The following is a 23,392-nucleotide window of genomic DNA, read 5'->3' on the forward strand; positions in this document are numbered from 1 at the left end:
GCGGGGTTTAACCCCACTTTCGGCCCGGCATGGGTGCCTCTCTATGGCTCTCCCCCCAGTGGGGGACTCCGGGATGGTCTTCAAAGTCTCAATGAAGGACTTGGCCAAGGCATTTGGTTCCGCGGCCGCCTGCTGGTTGCTGTGTCCATGGAAGTATCGGAAGGGAGAGCTGAACCTGAGCCTCCCCAGGCCCCACGGGGACCCAGATTGTCCAGGCTCATGAGAAAGAAGAAGAAAGCCAGGGGGGGCCAGACCCCAACCGGGATCCCACAGCACCTGGATGCCAGTCCCAGTGGTGATGGTCCTGAGATTCCTGGTGCCATGGAGGTGGAGGTGGAGGACTTGCTGCCTCTGCCAGAGGTGGGAGCTGGGGTTTTAGCAAAGGGAGGGGGTCACTCTCAGCTCTGGAGTAACTGGCTCCCTGGCGTTAAACACAGGGGTGGAGTCTGAATTTCTGGGCCTGGATAAAGAATGCAATGTGTGTATACATGTGCTCTTGTGCATATACATATGTGGGGGGGGGGGGTGGGGGCTGAGCACTGAGAGGTAGGATACTTGTAGTGGTATTTCTAGGTCTTGGTTGCAGTCTTTCTATCAGCATTGTGGCCAAGCAAAGTTCGGATTGCAACCTGGGTGGGTGGGGGCTGACTGCCGTCTGACCCTCCTTCCTCAGAATGCCCTGGCGCCCTTGCAAGATTTCCTGCTCTTCGGTGTGCTTTTTGAGGCCACCATGATTGACCCTGCCTTGGCCTCCCAGCCCATCAGCTTTGAGATATCTATCGGTGTGTGGCCTAGCTGAACCCCTGAGGGTCATGGGTTTAAGGGTGGGGATTCTTGTTCCAGACTTAGGCCCCTGGAAGGGAAATTGACCTTCAGTAAGGGGTGGGCTCTGGCTTTTATTGAGGCAGAGTTAGTTTGAAGGAGGGGTCAGACCCTAAGCTGGGTTCCCCCTGACCCTTGCTGCTCTGGGCAGGTCGTGCAGGCCGCCTGGAGGAGCAATTGGGCCCAAGGGCCAGGGCTGGGGAGGGAGCGGAGGGCAAGGCCGAGGAGGCACAGCCTCTGCTGGAGACGGAAATGGGAGCCGGGCTAGTGTTGGAGGAGGAGCTAGGGACCCCTGCTCAGCGGCCTGAGCCCATGGATGGCAATGGGTGAGTACTCCTGGTGTCTGGAAGGAGGGTGTTGGGAGATCTTCAGTGGCCCAGGACTGCCCCTCGCAGCCTCTGCTCTTCTACCCTCCCCACCCCCCCTCCTCCCCTCCCCCCCCCACCCCCACCCCTCTGGTACAGGCCGTATTTCTGCTTGCCCCTGCGTCACCGAAAGCCATGTGTGCACGTGTGGAGCCGCTGGGAAGATCACACGTGGCGCCTGCAGAGCACTAACTGTGTGCAGAAAGTGGCCGAGAGGCTGGTGAGAGCGAGGCGGGTGCCCACAGGGAGAGGCTGGGATGTCGGGAAGACTGTGGCCTTTGAAAGGAGCTCTGGAGCGAGGCTAATAGGTAGAGCACCTGGGAGCCAGCATGCCCTAGGTGCAGGGCTAAAGAGCCAAAGAGCTCCGGTGGAACAGAGGAGACCAGAAATTGTGGGAAGACAGGGCTTCAGAATTGATACACCCAGAAAGGGGCCAGGTGAAGGCCATGGGTAGAGCTACTGGGGGCCCAGCCCCACTGCCGTGGAGCTGGTAGAGAAAAAAATGGAACCATGACCTGGATGGAGGTGAAGAAGCCCTGGGCATGGAAGTGCGGCAGTGAGTGGGAGAGGCTCTGGAGTGGGGATGTGGTCTAAAAGAGGGAGTCTGCAACCCTTTGACTCTGACCCTCTGGCCCTGTCGCGCAGGACCAGGGGCTGCAGGAGGTTGAGACTCTGCAGCGCAGGCCGGGGCCTGTTGCCTGCACACGGCTCAAGCAGGCGCTGGAAGAGTTGGTGGCAGGGAGCAGGTGAGCTGGGAGCCTCAGCCTCACTGCTGCGGGGCTTCGCGTCAAACTCCAGGGTGAGGGAAACTCGTGGTGGCTGTTTGGAGCCAGGGTGGCTGGAGGCTGCATTTGCTCCGCTCTTCACAGGAGAATAAGGAGATGACGATCCCCATCAAGGGAGCGTCATAGAAACTATTGGGGGTTAGGCCACTCCCCTCCAGTAAACTCCCTTCCAGCTAATCTCCCCCCCTACTTCATGGAGAACATAGAAGCTTCACCTTCCTTCAGCAAGTCTACCACCTTGCCAGCTTCTGCACCCATCTGCTCACCTTCCCTCTTGCTATAGTGGAGGAAGGGTCCCTGCTTCCACAGTCATGGCTGTGATCTTGATTTCATCTCTCATCTACGGAGGAACTAGCTCTGCAATTGTCCACTTTCTCTCCTGCAGCATCAACTGGTCCCTAGTTACCAGGTCATTACTGTAACCATGTAAACTTGTTCTAATGACTTCCATCTTTGACCTTCACTGCCCTGAATTCCATAACATGCTCCCTGCTCCAAGTCTTTTTCTTTCTTTCTTTCTTTCTTTCTTTCTTTCTTTCTTTCTTTCTTTCTTTCTTTCTTTCTTTCTTTCTCTCTTTCTCTCTTTCTCTCTTTCTCTCTTTCTCTCTTTCTCTCTTTCCTTCTTTCTTTCATGTTTATTTATTCTGAGAGAGAGAGAAAGAGAGAGAGAGAGAGCAAGAGATCATGCGAGTGCTCTGGGGAGGGACAGAGAGAAAGGGAGAGAGAGAGAATTCCAAGTAGGCTCCATGCTGTCAGCACAGAGCCCCACGCAGGGCTTGATCCCACAAACTGTGAGATCATGACCTGAGCCGAAACCAAGAGTTGGATGCTTAACCGAGTCACCCAGGCACCCCATAAGTGTTTTTCTGATCCTCTTCTCAAAAGAGTTATTAATCCATTTATTCAATAATATTTATGGCACTTACTATGCCAGACACTGTTTTAGGTGCAGAAATAACAGTGAAAAAGCATTCTTTTTTTTTTTTTAAGTTTATTTATTTATTTTGACAGAGACAGAGCAAGCAAAGGAGGGGCAGAGAAAGTGGGGGAGAATCCCAAGCAGGCTCCACGCTGTCAGCACAGAGCCCAATGCGGGGCTCAAATAACAAACTGTGAGATCATGACCTGATCTGAAACCAAGAGCCAGATGCTTAATTGACTGAGCTCCCAGGTGCCCAGTGAAAAAGCATTCTTGCCCACAAAAATTCCTGAAACTTATATTCTGGTGGGGGATAGTGTGGAGGTTGGATAGAAACAAGTAATAAACATATAAACAATAAAGAAGAAATATAAGAATTATGATAAGGATAGTGTTAGGGAGAAAATAAAGCTAGGAAATATTAGAGAGAGGTGTTGCAATTTTAGAAAGGGTGGCAAAGAGGGGCCACTATGAAGTTGATATGAAGAAGTTGAAGGAGCAAGCTGTATCTGTAAGGGTGTTCCAGACAGAAGGTATAGGATGTGCAAAGGCACTGTGGTGAAATATTCCTGGTGTGTTTGAGGAGGAGGAAGGGAACCGGTGTGACTCTAGCACAGTGAGGAGAGTAGATGAGGCTGCAGTGTGTGTGGGGAAAGGAAGATAATGGTGGGGAGAGGCATGTGGAAGCCTCAATCGCCATTGTAATGACTGTCCGTGGCTTCTTCTCTGATTTACTTGAAGAGCCACTGAAGGTTTTGAAAGGAGAAGGGAAGGGATATGGTCTGACTTATCCTTTAAAAAGGTCAGTGGGGAAGGGATGATATAAGAGAGGAAGCAAAGAGATTACTAAATAGAACATTGTAATAATCCAGGTGACCAATATTGATGAATCTAATTTAGGGTGGTTGCAGTGGACATAGAATGACATGAATGGATTCAAGAGCAATTTGGACTTTGAAGGTGACACCTCAGTACTTGTGAATAGAAGATATAGGGGATGAGGAAAAATGTACAGGAAGGAGTCATGAATGACCCTCAAGATCTTGGCTTGCACAACTGTGTAGATGGTGCTATTTACTGAGCTATGGAAAGCAAGAGAAGGAGGAGGTCTGATGGCAGCGAAGGGAATATCAGAAGCTCATTTTGGGGTATGTTAACTTTGAGATTTCTATTAGACTTATAAGCAGATGTGTCTGTTAGGCTGTTAGCTGTATGAGTTGAGGTGTGGGGAGACTTCTAGACTGGAAATGAAAAACTGGGAGCTGTAAATACATAGATGGAGCTGGATATGACTGTCTAGGAAGCAGAGAAAAGAGAAACTGAGGGGAGCCTGAGTGGCTCAGTCGGTTAAGCATCCAACTTTGGTTCAGGTCATGATTTCATGGTTCGTGGGTTCCAGCCCTGTGTTAGGCTCTGTGCTGACAGCTCAGAGCCTGGAGCCTGTTTCGGATTCTGTGTCTCCTTCTCTCTCTGCCCCTCCCCTGCTCGTTTTCTGTTTCCCTCTCTGTCTCTCAAAAATAAATAAACGTTAAAAAAATATATATTAAAAAAAAAGAGAGAGAGAAACCGAGGATCTGGAGAGCTCCAGCATGTGGAGGTCGGATGAGAGGAGGACTCAGGCAAGGGACTGCTTGTAAGTGGTCACTTTTCTGTCCCCATATTTCAGCCTCTCAGTGTGAGCAGATGCACTTGACCCCACACTCCTTCTTGAAAGACTCTGCTGTTGACTTCTATGCCCCTGGTTTTCCTTCTGCTTCCCTTGCTGTTCTTTCTCTTGCTGCTCCTTGTCTCTTCTTGACCTCTACATAGTCTAAAGGTTCATGTGATTATGTTCCAGCGCTTCATTCTAAAGCTCTTTTCTCTGTCTACATTCTCTACATTTGTTCCACAAGAGCTACCACCCTTAATCCAGTTTAATTCCTTGTTTGACTTTCTATATAGTGCCATTAAACTGTTTTTCTTTTCACTTTACTGAAATGATTTTATTACTGAAATTATCCTTTGGCAGGGAAATTTCAATGAAAGATTTGTCTGTGTCATATTTTGCTATGTATAGTTTTGGCCAGTATGGTTTTCTTTTTTGGCTATTATTCTACCAGATCCCATTTCCCTAAATCTCATCTTGTGGACCTAAATCTTATCAAGAAGATTTGATTCATTTTTATTTTATGTTGCTTATTTCTACCCATAGAAGCCTTGGGGCAAAGAGCAATTACTAAGCCAAAAGTGTAACCTCTGGAAGCAGTATTAGATGAAAAATCCTTGGAGTCATTTATTTTCTATCTTTTTGAAAATTTGCATAATAAAAGCTTAAGAAATAACCATAGGTCATAAAGGGCCCAAAATATTATGTCTCAAAAATCATTTTAATTTACCCAGAAAATATTTTTTCAGCATCGATTAGGTGCCAGGGCCTGGGGGTACAAGTGGTAATCAAAATGAAGTCCCTGCCTTAGGGACTTTCTAATACTTTTTATTTTGAGACACAGATAAAGCAGAATATGAGAATGGAGAAAGTGGCAGGGGCTGTTTAGAAGGGATGACCAGGGAAGATCTGAGAGGAGGTAACATTTGAGTAGAGACCTGAATGAAGAAGGGAAGCGAGCCATGCGAAGATCTAGGGACCGAACATTCTAGCAGAGGGAGCAGCTAATACAAAGGCCTTGAGGTGGTGATGGGCTGGGTGTATTCACGGAGGAGCAGAAAGGCCAGTGTGATATTGATGGTTGGATTGTGCACGAGGGGAGAGGAATGTTTGATGAGGATAGGGGAGATAAAGGGAGCCTGATTATGTAGGGCTTTCTTAAAAATTCTGTTGTTTGAGATGAGAAACCTCTGGAGAGGAGTGAAATGGTCTGGAAAAGCATTGAAAATATCTCTCTGGATGCCATATTGAGAACATTCATGGGGAGAGTAGGGAAGGAGCATAGTAAGACCAGCTAGGAAGCTGCTGCAATAGTTCTAGGCTTGGACTAGGATGGTCCTGGAAAAGGAGAAAAGTGGTCAGATGCTGAACATATTTTGAAGATGGAGCCTGAACAATATGCTGGTGGATTGATGTGGAATAGGAATGAAAGAAAGAGTAGTGAAGGATGTCTCTGAAGCTTTAAAGTAAAACAGATTTTGGCAGGGGAGAGGTGTGTGTGGGGGGCGGTAATTGGAAATTATGCACTTGGTATGGGCATGTAATGTTTGAGCTACCATTAGTTAATGTTGGGACTATAAAGCCCATCTGAGCCTTTAATGTTCATTGGAATCCCCCAGAACCAGCATGCAGATTCTAGCAGCAGGTCTGGGGCAGGGCGGAGATTCTGCATTTCTAACTAGGTGATACCACTGCTGTTGGTCCTGGGCCAGCTTTGAGTAGCCAGGGCAGTAGATAGTTACATAGTAGTGCCTTCTGGGGCTCCAAAGTGAGGCTGGCCTCTATGAAGTTGGGAGTGGTCCATGTACAGAAGCCATCCTTGGCTTAGGAAAGGGAGGTCTTTGAGAACATGACTGACAGGAGCTGTGAGGGAGTCTGGGAGGTGGTGGGAGGCCTGCTCTGAGGGAGGTGGTCCCCTAGGGGTCAGCGTTCCCTCCTCTGACTCCCACCTGCCATGCCCGCTCCTGCTCACTGCAGACAGTTTTGCCACGGTGCTGAGCGCAGGACAATGACCCGGCCCAATGCCCTGGATCGATGCCGAGGGAAACTGCTCGTGCACAGCCTGGTACGGTCTGGGGAAGTGGGATCAGGGGCACCTAGCTGGGGCCCTTCACTCATGTTTCTTCCTGCCCTTCCAGAACCTGTTGGCAAAGCAAGGACTGCGGCTTCTACGGGGTCTGAGGCAGGGCAACGTGCAAGAGAAGGTGGCCTTGTCCAAGAAGCTCTTGGCCAAACTGCGCTTCCTGGCCCAGGAGGTAACACCTGGCCACCTATTTCCCTACCCTGCATACCCTGGTGGTGATGGTTGCACAACACTGGTTGATGCACAACAATGTACTACTGAACTGTACACTTAAAAATGGTTGCAGAGGTAAGTTTTATGCAATGTGTATTTTACCACAATTAAAAAAAAACAGGAAAAAAAAAGAAGTCAGGTTGGACTTTGAGGTTGCCTGTGGGGCATCCAAGAGAGATATGTCTAGGAGGCAGGTGGCTATATGGATCTGGGGTTTAAGGGTATGTGTCAGGGCTAAGATGGATGCTTTGTCCATCGGACCAGTGGAAGCTGCAGCACAGGTGGTCTCAGCTCCATCCATGACCCAGTTCTCTGCCTGCAGCCCCAGCCACCCCTCCCAGATGTGCTAGTCTGGATGCTCAGTGGGCGGCGCCGAGTGGCCTGGGCCCGGATCCCTGCCCAGGATGTGCTGTTCTCTGTGGTTGAGGAGGAGCGAGGCCGGGACTGCGGGAAGATCCAGAGTCTGCTGCTCTCGGTGAGGGGTGTGGGTTGCTGGAGACTGGAGTGGGGTGAGGCTTCTAGGGTGGGGGCAGGGGGCATGAGGTGGAAGGCTGTGGTTCCCATCAGGGTGTCCCCAAACTCTTTGTTGTATTTAAAAACACTTAAAATTTTCTTATTTAAAACTTTTTTTCAATTAAAAAAATTTTAAGTTATAAAATGTCTTATTTTAATTTTTAAATTTTTTACATTTAATATTTACTTAAAGATTATTATTCTTTTTAAAAGTATATGTGAACTCTTTTCAATTATCCTAAAAGCCAAAAGGAGATTGTACCTTTACCTAGGTCCACTTTGATGTGAGAAAAACACCAAGTTTTGTCAGCTCTGGGCCTGCACTGGCCCTTTTGCTGACCAGGCTCTGATAGACCGTCAGGTGACCAGAATGGGAGAGTGATGAGTCTGTTCCTTATAAGTACAGCTGGTTTGGGGGCAAAATGCTTCTAATCAAGGTGTCCCTGGAATAGATGCCAGCAAAGGTCCCTAGTGCTAAGAAGCAGTGACTTTTGGGGTAGGGAACAGGGCATCTAAATGTGTTGGGGCTCAGAGGACAGAGGGGGTAAGCGTGGGGTGTGGCAGTGAAGAGCTTAGAGTGCATTTTGGGGGAATGGGGTTTGATATAGGAAGTGACGGTGTTGGGGCCAGAGGACTAGGTTATGGGAGTGTTCAGGGTAATGGGTACTGGATAGACGGCATGGAGTGGGGTGTAGGGATAGGGTACAGGGAGTACTCTTTGGCTTCGGCACTGGGAAGTGGTCTAGTGATACAGAGAGTATGGGCACACCCTGGGGGTGCAGGGACAGGTCTAGGGGGGTGGTAAGAGGTGGGCCCTAACATGCCACCTCCCTGCAATAGGCACCTGGGGCAGCTCCAGGCGAAGTCTGTGCCAAGCTGGAGCTCTTCCTGTGGCTAGGGCTTGGCAAACAAGCCAAGGCCTGCACCTCAGAGCTCCCCCAGGACCTGCTGCCTGAGCCCTCTGCGGGGCTGCCCCACCACCTGTGCCGGGATGGTGAGTACAGCTCGACACTTGCCTCACGTGTGGGGCTAGATGCTCAGCTGGGGGCTTGGAGGGGTCTGGGGTCAGGGACTCCGGTGGTCCCCTGAACAAACATCTCTTTCTTGCCCCGACCGCAGACTTCAGCTACTTCCAGCTCCGGGCCCACTTGTACCAGGCCCGAGGGGTGTTGGCAGCAGATGACAGTGGGCTTTCGGACCCATTTGCTCGAGTCCTCATCTCTACCCAGTGCCAGACCACACGGGTGAGGGCTGCACTGGGATGTTGTGGGAAGCAGGGGGCTCTGGGAGACAGAGTGGGGCGAGGGCTGAGCTTTTCCTCAGCCCCTAAGTCTCTTTTCCTGCTCTGGATTTTCAGGACAGGATACTGGATTGAGCCGCCCTGGTTTAGAGGGTGGTGTAGAACTAGAGGGCCTTCCGGATGAGGAATTGTTTTGAGGGGTTGACTGTAGGACTAGCCCCAAGGGTGGCAGTTTACAGTTAGGGGGACCAGGCTCCAACCCCACTCTGGCGGGCTGTTTCATCTTCACCACACTCTCCCTCCTTTTGTGATAAACAGCTGCTTAAAGTATCACTTCAGGGCAAGAGTGCTCATGTGGGATGTATGTTGGAGATTCCTTTGATGCCTGCCTTTGACTCCCTCTCTGCATGGCCCCCAAGGTCCTGGAGCAGACGCTGAGTCCCCTGTGGGATGAGCTCTTGGTGTTTGATCAGCTGATTGTAGACGGGAGGAGGGAGCATCTGCAGGAGGAGCCTCCATTAGTGGTCGTCAATGTCTTTGACCACAATAAGTTTGTGAGTGTGGCCTGGGCCCCATCTGTGTTCCCACCCCCGAGTGCCCCCCACTCCTCATCTTGATGCTCCCTTCCCCTGGCTCTGGAGCATCTTCTAGTTTTGTCTTAACTGCCCTGCTCTCTGCAGGGCCCCCCTGTGTTCCTGGGAAGGGCACTGGCCACCCCGAGGGTGAAGCTGACAGAGGACCCTTACCAACGCCCTGAGCTACAGTTCTTCCCCCTAAGAAAGGGGCCCCGGGCAGCTGGAGAGCTCATTGCCACCTTTGAACTCATTGAACTGGACTACAGTGGCCGGTTTGAGGTCAGAGTACCCTGGCCTAGCCGGCACAGGCTGTGGACTCTTATATTCTGTCAGGTTGTCTGCCTCCAGAGAATATGGAACATGGGCATGTCCTGGGATTACCCCTCCAAGTATTTTACCCCCAGAAAATGCAGGCTGCAGATCTGTCTTGCAGTCACCTCATTGGACTTCCCAACTTCAGGGAACATTAGAAGTACACATATCGTGGGTTCCTTTTGCCAGGGCTTCCACCCTAGAGACAGACCCTAGGCTGCAGCTTGATCCTCATGCCTCAGACACCCACCTTCCTGTGCGTGACTGCTTCCTGAGATATACCCCTCCTGCCCATCCAGCCTTTCTAGTTCCTCTGGATTTATATTTCACTGGCAGCTCTCAATATCCCTTCCCCAAGCCCACATTTCCCTCCTTTGGCCTGATTCCTCCTTGACCTCTGATCTCTTGCCCCCTGCAGCCCTCAGTGCCCAGTGATGTAGAGCCCCAGGATCTGACACCACTGGCCGAGCCCCTCTCCGGGCGCCTGTCCCTGCCACCTAACGTGCGTCCAGTACTCAGGGAGTTCCGTGTTGAGGTATCGTCAGTCACACATCCCTCCCACCCCCACCACACACCACACACACACACACCTGGGTGCCTTCTGTCAAGTGCAGGCCCCTGAATTTCTCACTTCCTGACCCCAGGTGCTGTTCTGGGGTCTGAGGGGTCTCGGCCGTGTGCATCTGTTTGAAGTGGAGCAGCCCCAGGTTGTGCTGGAGGTGGCTGGGCGACGTGTGGAGTCGGAGGTCCTGGCCAGTTACCGTGAGAACCCCAATTTCACTGAGCTTGTCAGGCATCTGACAGTGGTGAGGACATGCGCTGGGAGCAAGAAATGCTGGGTTAAGAAGTGAAAGGGCAGTGGGATGGTGAATTCCTAGCCAGTCATCTTAGGTTAATCAAGGGATCAGCAAATATTTTTAAATTTATTTTTAAATTAATAATTATTATTATTTTTAATTTACATCCAAATTAGTTAACATATAGTATAATGATAACTTCAGGAATAGAATTTAGTGATTCATCACTTACATATAACACCCAGTGCTCATCCCAACAAATGTCCTCCTTAATGTCCCTTGCCCATTTAGCCCATCCCCCCACCCCAAACCCCTCCAGCAACCCTCAGTTCGCCCTCTGTATTTAAGTCTCTTATGGTTTGTCTCCCTTCCTGTTTTTACACTGTTTTTGCTTCCCTTCCCTTACATTCATCTATTTTATATCTTAAATTCCACATAAGACTGAAATCATATTTGTCTCTCTCTGACTGACTTATTTCACTTATTGCTAGAGTAATACATTCTAGTTCCATCCATGTTGTTGCAAATGGCAAGATTGCATTCTTTTTGATTTCCAAGTAATACTCCATTGTATATACCACATCTTCTTCTTCTTCTTTTTTAATGCTTATTTTTGAGAGAGAGAGAGACAGAACATGAGTGGGAGAGGGGCAGAGAGAGAGAGGAAGACACAGAATCTGAAGCAGGCTCCGGACTCCAAGCTGTCAGCACAGAGCCTGATGCAGGGCTCAAACTCATGAACTGCGAGATCATGACCCGAGCCAAAGTCAGACACTTAACCGACTGAGCCACCCAGGCATCATTCATCTTTATTCATTCATTATTCGATGGACATCTGGGCTCTTTCCATACTTTGACTATTGTTGATAGTGCTACTATAAGCATTGGGGTGCATGTGCCCCTTTGAATCAGCTCTTCTGTATCCTTTGGATAAATACTTAGTAGTGCAATTGCTGGGTCGTAGGATAGTTCTATTTTTAACTTTTTGAGGAACCTCCATACTATTTTCCAGAGTGGCTGTACCAGTTTGCATTCCCACCAGCAGTGCAAAAGGGTTCCTCTTTCTCTACAGCCTTGTCAACATCTGTTGTTGCCTGAGCTGTTAATGTTGCCATTCTGACAGGTATGAGGTGGTATCTCATTGTGGTTTGGATTTATATTTCCCTGATGATGAGTGATGTTGAGCATTTTTTCATGTGTCTGTTAGCCATCTGGATGTCTTCTTTGGAAAAGCATCTATTCATGTCTTTTGCCCGTTTCTTCACTGGATTATTTGTTTTTTGGGTGTTGAGTTTGATCAGTTCTTTATAAAGATATAACCCTTTATCTGATATGTCATTTGCAAATATCTTCTCCCATTCTGTCAGTTGCCTTTTAGTTTTGCTGATTGTTTCCTTCGCTGTGCAGAAGGTTTTTATTTTGATGAGGTCCCAGTAGTTCATTTTTGCTTTTGTTTCTCTTGCCTCTGGAGACATGTCAAGTAAGAAGTTGCTGCAGCCCAGGTCACAGAGGTTGTTGACTGTTTTCTCCTCTAGGATTTTGATGGCTTCTTGTCTTACATTTAGGTCTTTCATCCATTTTGAGTTTATTTTTGTGTATGGTGTAAGCAAGTGGTCCAGGTTCATTCTTCTGCATGTTGTTGTCCAGGTTTCCCAACACCATTTGCTGAAGAGACTGTCTTTTTTCCATTGCATTCTTTCCTGGTTTGTCAAAGATTAGTTGGCCGTACATTTATGGGTCCATTTCTGGTTCTCTATTCTGTTCTATTGATCTATGTGTCTTTTTTTTTAATTAAAATTTTTTTTTAATGTTTATTTTTTGAGAGAGAGAGAGAGTGTGAGTCAGAGCACAAGCAGAGGAGGGGCAGAGAGGGAGGGAGACACAGAATCCAAAGCAGGCTGCAGGCTCTAAGCTGTCAGCACAGAGCCCGATGTAGAGCTTAAACCCAAGAACCACGAGATCATGACCTGAGCTGAAGCCGAACGCTCAACTGACTGAGCCACCCAGGTGCCCCTATGTGTCTGGTTTTGTGCCAGTACCATACTGTCTTGATGATTACAGCTTTGTAATACAGCTTGAAGTCTGGAGCAAATTTTCCATAAAAAGACAGATAGTAAATATTTTAGGCTTTGTGGGCCAAATAGTTTCAGTTGCAATTACTCAACTCTGTAATAGTAGCATGAAAACAGACATAAACAGCAAGTAAATGAATAAGTATGACTGTGTTCCAATAGAACTTTATTTATAAAAACAGGCAGTGGGCCAGATTTGGCTTACAGGTTATAGTTTGCTGATCTCTGTATTAATCCATGAACTGGTGGTACTCTCTTGGCTCTGTTGAATGAGTGGCTTAGGTAAGTGTCATGCAATATAGGTCACAAAGAATCTATCTAGTGTCTGAGACACCAGGGGCAAAGAAATGCATTCTTTGTGTAATTTGTAATTTCTGTAGTATGGACTTTGGATTCAAATTCTGGCAGTGCCACTTAGGAGCTTGTCAAATCACTTGTCTTAGTTGAGCTTTAGTGCTTTGTTTGTTTAATGATGTTTTTAAAGCTTATTTATTTATTTTGAGAGAGAGAGAGTGCTAGCACAGTGGGGGAGAGGCAGAGGAGGAAGAGAGAGAGAAGCTCAAGCAGGCTTCGTGCTGACAGTGCAGAGCCTGATGATGCAGGGCTCAAACTCATGAACCATGAGATCATGACCTGAACTGAAACCCAGAGTCAGACACTTAACTGAGCCACCCAGGCGTCCCTATTTGTTTGTATAAAAGAAAAACCTATTTCTGATTTGAAGAAATATTGAAGATTGAAGGAAATACATCAAATGCTTCTTGCAGGAGTGCTGTAGGGAGCCAGTGAGAGAAAGGATCTTGGTGAAAGGGCTTTGTAAACTGAAAAGTGCTGTGCCTATGTGAGGGGGAGACCGGGACAAAGCATAGTGGTTCCAGACTGCAAGGGGGTAAAACCCCACAAGAACAAACAAACAAAAAACAAAAACAACAAAAACCCTAACACATTCTTGACTCTGTTTCACCTGCAGGAGTTTTCAGTTTGGAAACTTCATTGTGCTATAAGATGGTGAAGCTGGAAGCAGTTTGCTCATTGAACTTCTAGGGAATGTTTCCTTTCATTTCTTATTTCACAGTGCAAATTGAGGAAATCATATCCCTGTCTCCACCTCTCTCCATTGTGCACTTGAAAAGAATGACTAAGTATTCTTCTGTTGTTCAGGTAGAGTGACCTATAGATGTCAGTTAGGTCAGGCTGGGTTAGTAGTGTTATGCAAGCCTTCTTAAAAAAAGCCTTCTTTAGGGGCGCCTGTGTGGCTCAGTCAGTTGAGCATCTGACTTCAGTTCAGGTCATGATCTCACAGTTCGTGGGTTTGAACCCCACATCAGGCTCTGTGCTGACAGCTGAGAGCCTGAAGCCTGCTTCAGATTCTGTGGCTCCCTCTCTCTGCCCCTCCCCTGCTCACACACTCTCTCTCTCAAAAATAAACAAACATTTAAAAAAAATTAAAAAAAAAAAAAGCCTTCTTGGGGTGCCTTAGTGGCTCAGTCAGTTGAGCATTGGATCTTGATTTTGACTCAAGGTCATGATCTCATGGTTAGTGAGACTGAGCGAGTCGGACTCCATGCTGACAGCATGGGACCTGCTTGGGCTTCATTCCCTCTCCCTCTCTCACTCTCTCTCTCTCTCTCTCAAAATAAGTAAATAAACAATGAAAAAAAAGCCTTCTTGGTGATTTTCTAACTAGTTGTTCCATCCGTTATTGAGAATATGATATTGAAGTCTCCAGCTATTATTGTTGAATCGTTTTTTTTCCCTTCAATTTTGTCACAGTCTACTTGTATTTTGAGGTTCTGTTGTTAGGTACATATATGTTTACAATTGCTATAGCTTCCTATGAGTTGATCTGTTTATCATCATAAAATGTCTGTCTTTGCCTCTAGTAAAATTTTGTGTCTTAAAGTTCATTTTGTCTGATAGTAAAGCCATTCCAGCTCTCTATGACTACTGGATGCATGATGTATCTTTCCCCATCCTTTTCCTTTCAACCCATATGTGTTTTTTTAAAGAGTATCTTTTAGCACGTAGTTGCATATTAAAAAAAAAATCCATTGACAATCTCTGCCTTTTGCTTACAGTGTTTAATAAAGTTAATGTGAAGTGTTGGGGTCCTGGAGCTAATGGTCAAGAAAGAATTCTTGAGACATCTTTGGTGCAAAACAGGTGGTTTTATTAAAGCACAGGGACAGGAATTGTGGGCAGAAAGAGCTGCACTGGGGTTGTGAGGAGTGACTGATTATATACCTTCAGGTTGGAAGAGGGTTAGGAATAGTGTAAATCTCTGAGGAATTTGGAAGCCAAGTTTCCAGGACCTTGAGGGGCTAGCTGCTGTCATTTACTACTGTCTGGTAAAACCTTGGTCATGAGACCCCTCAGATGATATCAGTGGGCCATTTGCTTGGAGGATGACTGCTAACATATATCTTTGGGGGGTGGGGTAGAATAAAGGAAGTTTCCAAAGGGATTTTTACAGGTAAGGCTAATGTCAAGCTAAGGTTGCCTTTTGCCTCTAGCAATAGAGGCAGTTGAGTTCCTGAAGAAAGGTCACCCTGCCTGTCTTAAGCACTTTGCCAAGGCAAAAGAAATTTAATTTTTTTCTGCATTTCTTTTGTCTTTGTTTTACAAATCAAAGTCACATTTGATGTAATTATTGACATGGTTGGGATTTACATCTGCCATTTTGCTATTTGTTTTCTTTTTCTTTTTTCTTTTTTTTAATGTTTATTTATATTGAGAGAGAGAGAGAGAGAGATACAGAGCACTTGCAGGTGTAGCCACACACTGAAGAAAAAGTTCTCAGACTCTTAGAGCAGATATGCAGGGCTGCCTCTGCCAGTGAAACAGCAGCAAACTGCACTTGGTCTTTATTTCATGTTCGCCAGATATAAACATCAAAGAATGTCAAAGCATGGGAGGAAAACACAAAGAGCCTCCACACATAGACCAAAGACACATCTGGTGTTTACGTGAAAGCATGCAGGGAAGATGTGCAGTTTCAAGGACTGCTAGGCAATTGCAGTGGGTCTGTTTCCTAACTGGCTCCTGGGAGATCGTGGGGCTCTGGATCTTGTAGTGCTATCGCATTCGACAGCCTTGAGACCAGAACATTGCTGACATTTCAGCAATTACCCCGTTTACTTTCCCGGGGCTTACGATACACTCTCTAAAAATAACTCCACAAGCAGGGGAGGGGCAGAGAGAGAGAGGGAGAGAGAGAATCCCAAGTAGACTCCATGCCAGCCAGCGCAGAGCCTGACAGTGGGGCTTGATCCCACAAACTGTGAGATCATGACCTGAGCCTAAACCAAGAATCAGACTTTCAACTGACTGAGCCACCTAGGCCCCCCTGGTATTTGTTTTCTATATGTCTCATATATTTTTTGTTCCCCCTTTACCGCTTTCTTTTGTATTAAATAGATATTTATTAGCGTACTACTTTAATTCCTTTGTTGATCTTTGCTTAGTAGTTGCTCTAGGGATCGCAGTATGTGTGCTGATTTTTCACAATCTACTTCAGATTAATACTAATTCAATTACAGTAAAATTTTTCTCTACTATAGGGCCATTCCTTCTTCCCTCCTTTGTGTGATAATTGTCACATACATATAAAATAAACCCAACAATACAGTATTTTAATTTTTCCCTCCCCCTTAGGATCCATTGATAGATATAGAATTCCCATATTAAAGGGCATACATATTGTTAAGGCTTTAAATCTACATTAGCAAACTGAGCATTGATCCTTTATATAATAACAACCACCACCACCACATGTTTCTGATAGCACTTTGTTGGCTCCAAAGTAGTTTTGTATCTATTATGTCTTTTGATATTTACAACAGTCTTTTGAGTGCAGGATCGTATCCCTTTTTGGCCAGGGAAACAGGCTCGGTGACTTACCAGACATGACACAATGAGGCTGTGGCAGAGCTGAGCTGGGAAAGCAGCTTTAGCTCCACTCTTCTGTCTGCCTGTGCTGCTGCCTCTCCCTCCTCCCCAGGTCTTCAGAGACCCAGTTTCTCTCTCCCCACCCCTAGGACCTGCCTGAGCAGCCTTACCTACAGCCCCCACTCAGCATCCTGGTGATCGAGCGCCGGGCCTTTGGCCGCACCGTGCTTGTGGGTTCCCATGTTGTCTCCCACATGCTGCGATTCATACTCCGGGCTCATGAGGATCCCCCCAAGGAGGAAGGAGAAGAGGAAGAGACAGCGGACCTAGTGCCTAAGGGACCAAAAGGTAAGGGGCCCTCCTTCCCCTTAAGGGCCACCAGACAGAAGCCCCTCAGTTCCCCGGTTGAGATGGCTCCGGGGGACCCTCCCATGGGGCATGGAGTCTGATTTCACCTGACCTCCTCCTGGTGTCATTTCCTCTCTCCCAGGACAGAGGTCTCTGGATCCCTTCTTGGCTGAAGTGGGGATGCCCAGACGGCTTCTCAAGGTGATGGGGTATGGAGATGGGTGGAGAAGGGACTGGGTGATGCTGGGTTAGGGGTGCTCAGTTCTCTCTTCCTCAGGCTCCTCTGAAGAAGCTCCCTTTGGGAAGCCTCCTGAACCAAGGCCCCGAGCTGGAGGAAGACATCCCAGATCCTGAAGAGCTTGACTGGTGGTCCAAGTACTATGCCTCGCTGCAGGAGCTCCAGGGGCAGGTGGGTGCAGAGGTGGGTCCCAGACTGCAGCTGGAGGCCCAGGAGTATAAATGGCAAGAAGGATCTCATCAGATGTGGAGCTCCACAGCTTTTCAGAGCTCTTCATTGCATGTCTTTTCTCACCTTCATAACAGTTCTGGAAGCTGAGAATTACAGCTGTGCTGTCAGAAATATCATGTGAACCACATACGTAGTTCTAACTTTTAAAGTGGACAAATTAAAAAAAAAAAGTAAAAGGAAAGAGGTGAAATGGACTTTAATAATATATTTTGTTTAACCTAATATATCTAAAATATTCCAACAAGTAACCTTTATAAAAAACAATGGAACATTTGACATTCTTATTTTATACTAAGTCTTTAAAATTTGGTATTTTACACTTACGGCACATCTCAATTTTCAATTTCAAGTGCTCACTAGACACATGGAGCTGGGGTTACTGTCTTGGGCAGTGCAGGACTAGCCAAACTGCTAGCCAAATGCAAGTGGTTCACATGGCTGAACTGGGACTAAGGTTTCCCAACTCCCTATCCTGGAAAAGGGGTAGATTAAGGAGGTGAAGGTAGGGAGGAATCTCTGACTTGCCCTTTGATTTCAGACCAACTTTGATGAGGATGAGATGGATGATCCTGGGGAGTCAGGTAGGAGATTTGGCTTTCTTGTTCCTACTCTGTGTGTCTCTCTCCCTCCCATGACACCAGTATTTCAAATTGTGGCATTTCTGCTGTTCCCAGATGGGGTCAACCTCATTTCTGTGGATGGGGAGGTCCAAGACCAGGGTCAGGGTGAGGCTGAAGTTAAAGGCTCTGTGTCCCAGAAGAAAGCAATAGCCACCCTGAAGGTGAGTGGGGGTCAGAGAAAGGGGATTCTGCTAGGATTCCGGACATTGGTCTATCACTGAGGCCCTTGCCTTTCAGATCTACAACAGCACCCTGGAAGAAGAGTTTAACAACTTTGAAGACTGGCTGAATGTATTTCCCCTGTACCGAGGGCAAGGGGGCCAGGATGGAGATGCAGAGGAAGAAAGGTCTGGACACCTTGTGGGCAAGTTCAAGGTATGTTTGGGGAAGGAAGGGTGGCCAAGGAGTACAGGTGGGGAGGCAGGAGGAAGACTCTCTTCCCAGAGACTTTTCTGTCTTCCCCCAACCAGGGCTCGTTCCTTATTTACCCTGAATCAGAGGCAGTGTCGTTCTCTGAGCCCCAGATCTCCCGAGGGGTCCCGCAGAACCGGCCCATTAAGCTCCTGGTCAGAGTATATGTGGTAAAGGTGAGCATCCGTCGCCCCAGCATGCCTCCAATTCCAGTGAAGGTAATGTACATGAAAGCTACAGACTGAGGATTTGGAAGGAATCTCAGGGATTAGAGTCCACCTTCTTCATTTTTCAGGTGGGAAATCTTAGGCACAAGTTAAAAGATTCCCCAGGGTTACAAAGCTCACACATGGTAGAACCAGACTTTAGAGCTTAAGTCTTCGGACTCCTTATTCATAGTTCTAAACCCTTAGTTTATAGAACGTGGAATATAACTCCAGGGAGAGCAGAGCTCTTAACCTCAAGTTTCACAACGGCTTGTCATCAAATACCTTCACACAGGGGAGAGGGGTAAAAAACAAAACAAAATAAAAAACAAACCTTCACACAGGTTCTTGCCTTGCTGTGGATTTCACACAGCACTCAGCAGGGTCCTGAAGTTTCCCAAAAGGCATCTCAGGGAATGAGAGGAATGAGTGGGTTTCTCTGCCTACTTCGATCTCAGCACCGGAATAGATTCTGTGTTTCTATCTGGTTTAAATATAAGGATTATGACTAAGACATAATTTAAATAAATGTTCTGTGGCACATCCTAGTGCATAATTCGATAGTAGGAGTCATCTTGATCTTCTGCTTCTCGCAGTATCACAGACTAGATGGTTGGAAATAACTTCCTGATGTAATTCATCTAGAAATGCTAGATAAACAATCTTAAATGAATGCTAAGCTCATAAGAAAGGGAATCCCCAGTGGATCTAAGATGAAGAGGCAGAAGGAATCCCACGTGGAAGCCCTGAAACACAGGTTGTCTTGAGAGGTTTGTCTATACCTGGACCCAGAGGCTTAGGTTCTAATAGCCTGTCTAAGATGGGAGCCACAGCCAAGACCCTCACGTGAAGCAGCATCCAGTGAGGGCTCTGCTCTTAGTGAAAGGTGGGCGAGAGGAATTCTACTCACTGGAAAAGGAGCTTGTTAAGTAAATGGTCTGTTTCAGCCTCTTCTCCAACTGGGGGAAGTAGAAAACAATGTCTTCCCTGAGAATTTATAATTAGAGTTTTGCTCTCACATTGATTTAAGACTTGAATTTATATTATCTGCTCACTCCAGAAAACTCAAAGCTGAGAAATTGGCTTAAAATGGTCCCAAGTTTCCCCTGGTTTCATAGATTTAGACAGCTAAGTTTGGGCTCACAATCCCAAATTTAAAAAGAAAAAAAAAAAAAAAAAACCTATGAGAAAAAAATGCTAGAAAAAAACAACACAAAGGAGAATGAAACTTTTAAGGGTTTTGGATGTTAGAATTTTCAAATATTAAAATGTAAAACAACCATCTAATATATTTCCCAAATGGAGAACAAGAGGCTTTCAAGAGTGACTGGAAGTTTTGAAAATAATAAAATTAGGGGCACCTGGGTGACTCAGTCGGTTGGGCGTCCGACTCTTGATTTTGGCTCAGGTCATGATCCTTCAGTTGTGAGATCGAGCACTTCATGTGCTCTGCACTGAGCATGGAGCCTGCTTGGGATTTATTCTCTTTCTCTCTGCCCCTCCCCCACTTGTGTGTGCACGTGTGCTCTCTCTCTCTCTCAAAATAAATAAACATTAAAAAAAAATAATAAAGTGGCTGCAGGTTGGTAGTTTGCCCAGGAAACTGTTAGAAGCAAAAGCAAGCCGTCTCTGGCAGAGAGCACATGCAATTTGGGCCCTCAGGATGAGTTAAACCAAACATGAGTCATGGTAAAAAGTGCCAATATACAAAGAAACAAGCCACAATGAATAAGAATAGCAAAAATAACAACAGATTCAGACTCCCGGGGTCAGTGATATTGGAATGACCAGATAGAAAATATAAATAACTATATAGAGAATGTTTAAAGAAATAAAGAATATATTAAAATACATAAGGAACAAGAGATTAAATTAAAAATAAACAGCCAATTGAAGGAGTAGATAGAATTTTTAGAAATTAGATTTTTTAATATTTATTTTTGAGAGAGAGCGAGCATGAGCAGGGGAGGGGCAGAGAGAGAGGGAGACACAGAATCCGAAGCAGGCTCCAGGCTCTGAACTGTCAGCATAGAGCCTGATGTGGGAGCTCGAACCCACAAACCATGAGATCATGACCTGAGCCCAAGTTGGTTGCTTAACCACCTGAGCCACCCAGGTGCCCCAAGAATTTTTAGAAATTAAAAGTATAATTTAAAAAATTTGGGGCGGGGAGGGGCGCCAGGATGGTTCAGTCAGTTGGTCATCCAACTTCAGCTCAGGTCATGATCTATCTGTTCATGAGTTCAAGCCCCGCATCGGGCTCTGTGCTGACAGCTCAGAGTCTGGAGCCTGCTTCGGACACAGATTCTGTGTCTCCCTCTCTCTGCCCCTCCCCCACTTGTGCTCTGTCTCTCTCTCCCTCAAAACATAAACACTTAAAAATTTTTTCTTAATTAAAAAAAACCAGACACATTTTTCTTTTAATTTTTATTTATTTTTGAAAGAGAGAGAGAGAGAAAAAAAGAATGAGCAGGGGAGGGGCAGAGAAAGAAGGAGTCAGAATCTGAAGCAGGCTCCAGGCTCTGAACTGTCAGCACAGAGCTGGATGCGGGGCTCGAACTCATGAACCGTGAGATCATGACCTGAGCTGAAGTCGGACGCCCAACTGACTGAGCCACCTAGGCGCCCCAAAAGTCTAATATTTAAAATTAAAAACTCAGTGGTGGAGCAAAAGATATGAACAGACACCTCACCAAAGAAAATACACGAGGTGAATAACCACATCCAAAGATGCTCAACACGCCTAGTTATCAGGGAAATGCAAATTACAACCACGATGAGCTACAGTTTTGCCTATGCTAGAATGGCTAAAATAAAAAAGATTGACAATACCAAGTGTTTATAAAGATGTGGAGCAACCGGAATGCTCATTCACTGTAGACAGGAGGGTAAAAAAACACTAAAAATATATTCGTGTATATAAATTATACTTCAATAATTTATGCATAGGTTATATATTTACTACATTATGTAGTTACCAAAACAGAAAAGTTTAATACATATAGTTAAAAAACATGCAAAATGGTGCTATATATTGCTTCAGGATGCATGCATATGTAGTAAAAGTATTTTTACTTTTTTTGTGTGAGTCTTAAACCTCAAGTAAAGGGTTCTGGCAACTTCAGTGATGAAAAGGAAATTAAATCAGGTAAGGGGATTCAGGGAGTTTCCATTTGTTGGTAGTGTTTTATTTATTAAGCTGGGCATACACATGTTCATTGTATTATTCTTTTTATATTAGTTAAAATATCTTTATCATTGTAAAAAATAAAAGTGAACATAGAAAGTTATGATTTGAACATCAAAATCCTATACATCTTTCCACATATTTTGTTTCATTTTATATTAAAAAAATTTTTTTAACATTTATTTTTGAGAGACAGAGTGAGACAGAGCATGAGTGGGACAAGGGCAGAGAGAGGGAGACACAGAATCTCAAACAAGCTCCAGGCTCCGAGCTGTCAGCACAGAGCCTGGTGCAGGGCCTGAACCCACAGACTGCAAGATCATGACCTGAGCCTAAGTCTGATGCTTAACCGACTGAGCCACCCAGGCTCCCCTCATTATATTTTTCATTATACCTATTTGCATGTCTTAAATATTTCATAATTAACTTAAAAGAAGAAAAAAGTCATCTTGTGCAACCTTTCAGTTGATTCCTCGTGGTGCGAGATACCTCCTCGGTAACTTCTTGCTTACACATAACCTGAGATTTGGTCCAGCAAGGGTAACCTTGGGTTATGACAGTGATACTTCTCTCAGCCCCACCCACATTGTCCCCCTAGGCTACCAACCTGGCTCCTGCGGACCCCAATGGCAAGGCAGACCCTTACGTGGTGGTGAGTGCTGGCCGGGAGCGGCAGGACACCAAGGAGCGCTACATCCCCAAGCAGCTGAACCCCATCTTTGGAGAGTGAGGCTGGGCCCTGGGCTTGGGAGTGGGAGCACCTTTACCATCTGACCCTGTGGCCCAAGGCATCCCATTCAGGCAGCTGGCATGGTGATGGTGAGGGAATGGACAAAGGCTGCTGAGCCCCCTGGAACCCCTGTCCCCCAACAAGACCATCTCCTAGGGGATGGAGGTGTCCTCAGCCATTCTCTCTCCTGGCCAGGGTGCTGGAGCTCAGCATCTCTCTTCCTGCCGAGCCAGAGCTGACTGTGGCTGTGTTTGATCACGACCTTGTGGGTTCTGATGACCTCATTGGGGAGACCCACATTGATCTGGAAAACCGATTCTATAGCCATCACAGGGCGAACTGTGGGCTGGCCTCCCAATATGACACGTGAGTCCCACAGACCCTCAGGAGCCATTCTGAGTCTGACCAAAGACATTTAAGGTCACATTCTTGTTGATGTCCCCAGATCCTTTGATTTCATAGAAGGGGACCTCCCTATGACCAGGACCTTATAGCATAGTGGTCAATACCTGGGCTTGGGATTTGGTATCCTATAATAAGTCATTTGATCTCTCTGAGCCTCAGTTTCCTCATCTGCAAAATGGAGATAATATCAGTTATCTCCGCCATTGGAGCATGGGCAATACATCTTTGATTTTCTTGGTTACCATAAGCAAGGTCTAATCTGTCTTGTACTGGAATTATGAACCTGGATCCTATGTCTTCAAGGGTCCCCATCCCTGCCCCTGTGCCCACCTGTGTCCATATGCTGACTCCAACTGAAGCATTTTCCCTTTCTGCCCGCAGGGACGGGTACAATGCCTGGCGTGATGCGCTCCAGCCTTCCCAGATCCTGGCGGGGCTGTGCCAACGCTGTGGCCTCCCTGGCCCTGAATACCGAGCCGGGGCTGTCAAGGTGGGCAGCAAAGTCTTTCTGACATCGCCTGAGACCCTGCCCCCAGGTACCAGCCCCTCTCTGACGAACACTCCATAGGGAGCAAGATTGTTAAGGTACAGGGGCCCCCTGGTGCCCACTCTAGTGTGTCCCCCAAAAGAACTTGCCTCCTTCTGCAAGCAGAGGTGGTGAGTTTGGCTAAGGATGAGATTCTTGGATGGTGGGGAGAAAATGGTCTTTGTTGGTGAGCATGATCCCCAAAGAGTCAAAGTGGACCCCTCAGAGCCATAGCTAATCAAGTTTCCAGAACATAGGGTG

At 46.6% G+C, this 23,392-nt stretch overlaps 1 protein-coding gene across 1 annotated transcript in view; it reads left to right on the top strand.

The window, feature by feature from the left end:
• LOC109272512 (fer-1-like protein 4) overlaps positions 1–23,392 on the top strand; it is a 33,891-nt gene that overhangs the window by 6,290 nt on the left and 4,209 nt on the right. Inside the window, exons 15-38 of the mRNA XM_019458684.2 lie at positions 2–360; positions 674–782; positions 974–1,148; positions 1,287–1,407; positions 1,833–1,933; positions 6,514–6,601; positions 6,675–6,791; positions 7,155–7,307; positions 8,186–8,339; positions 8,465–8,589; positions 9,005–9,139; positions 9,266–9,439; positions 9,891–10,007; positions 10,117–10,278; positions 16,379–16,577; positions 16,720–16,778; positions 16,855–16,986; positions 17,585–17,627; positions 17,721–17,827; positions 17,904–18,041; positions 18,137–18,253; positions 22,069–22,196; positions 22,396–22,566; positions 22,987–23,141. Of these exons, the coding sequence (XP_019314229.2) occupies positions 2–360; positions 674–782; positions 974–1,148; positions 1,287–1,407; positions 1,833–1,933; positions 6,514–6,601; positions 6,675–6,791; positions 7,155–7,307; positions 8,186–8,339; positions 8,465–8,589; positions 9,005–9,139; positions 9,266–9,439; positions 9,891–10,007; positions 10,117–10,278; positions 16,379–16,577; positions 16,720–16,778; positions 16,855–16,986; positions 17,585–17,627; positions 17,721–17,827; positions 17,904–18,041; positions 18,137–18,253; positions 22,069–22,196; positions 22,396–22,566; positions 22,987–23,141 (3,339 nt within the window). The remainder of the gene's footprint in view (position 1; positions 361–673; positions 783–973; positions 1,149–1,286; positions 1,408–1,832; positions 1,934–6,513; positions 6,602–6,674; positions 6,792–7,154; positions 7,308–8,185; positions 8,340–8,464; positions 8,590–9,004; positions 9,140–9,265; positions 9,440–9,890; positions 10,008–10,116; positions 10,279–16,378; positions 16,578–16,719; positions 16,779–16,854; positions 16,987–17,584; positions 17,628–17,720; positions 17,828–17,903; positions 18,042–18,136; positions 18,254–22,068; positions 22,197–22,395; positions 22,567–22,986; positions 23,142–23,392) is intronic.

The sequence above is a fragment of the Panthera pardus genome, unplaced genomic scaffold (genome assembly GCF_024362965.1).
Source record: "Panthera pardus isolate Hobbes unplaced genomic scaffold, ASM2436296v1 HiC_scaffold_25, whole genome shotgun sequence".
Classification (NCBI taxonomy): domain Eukaryota; kingdom Metazoa; phylum Chordata; class Mammalia; order Carnivora; family Felidae; genus Panthera; species Panthera pardus.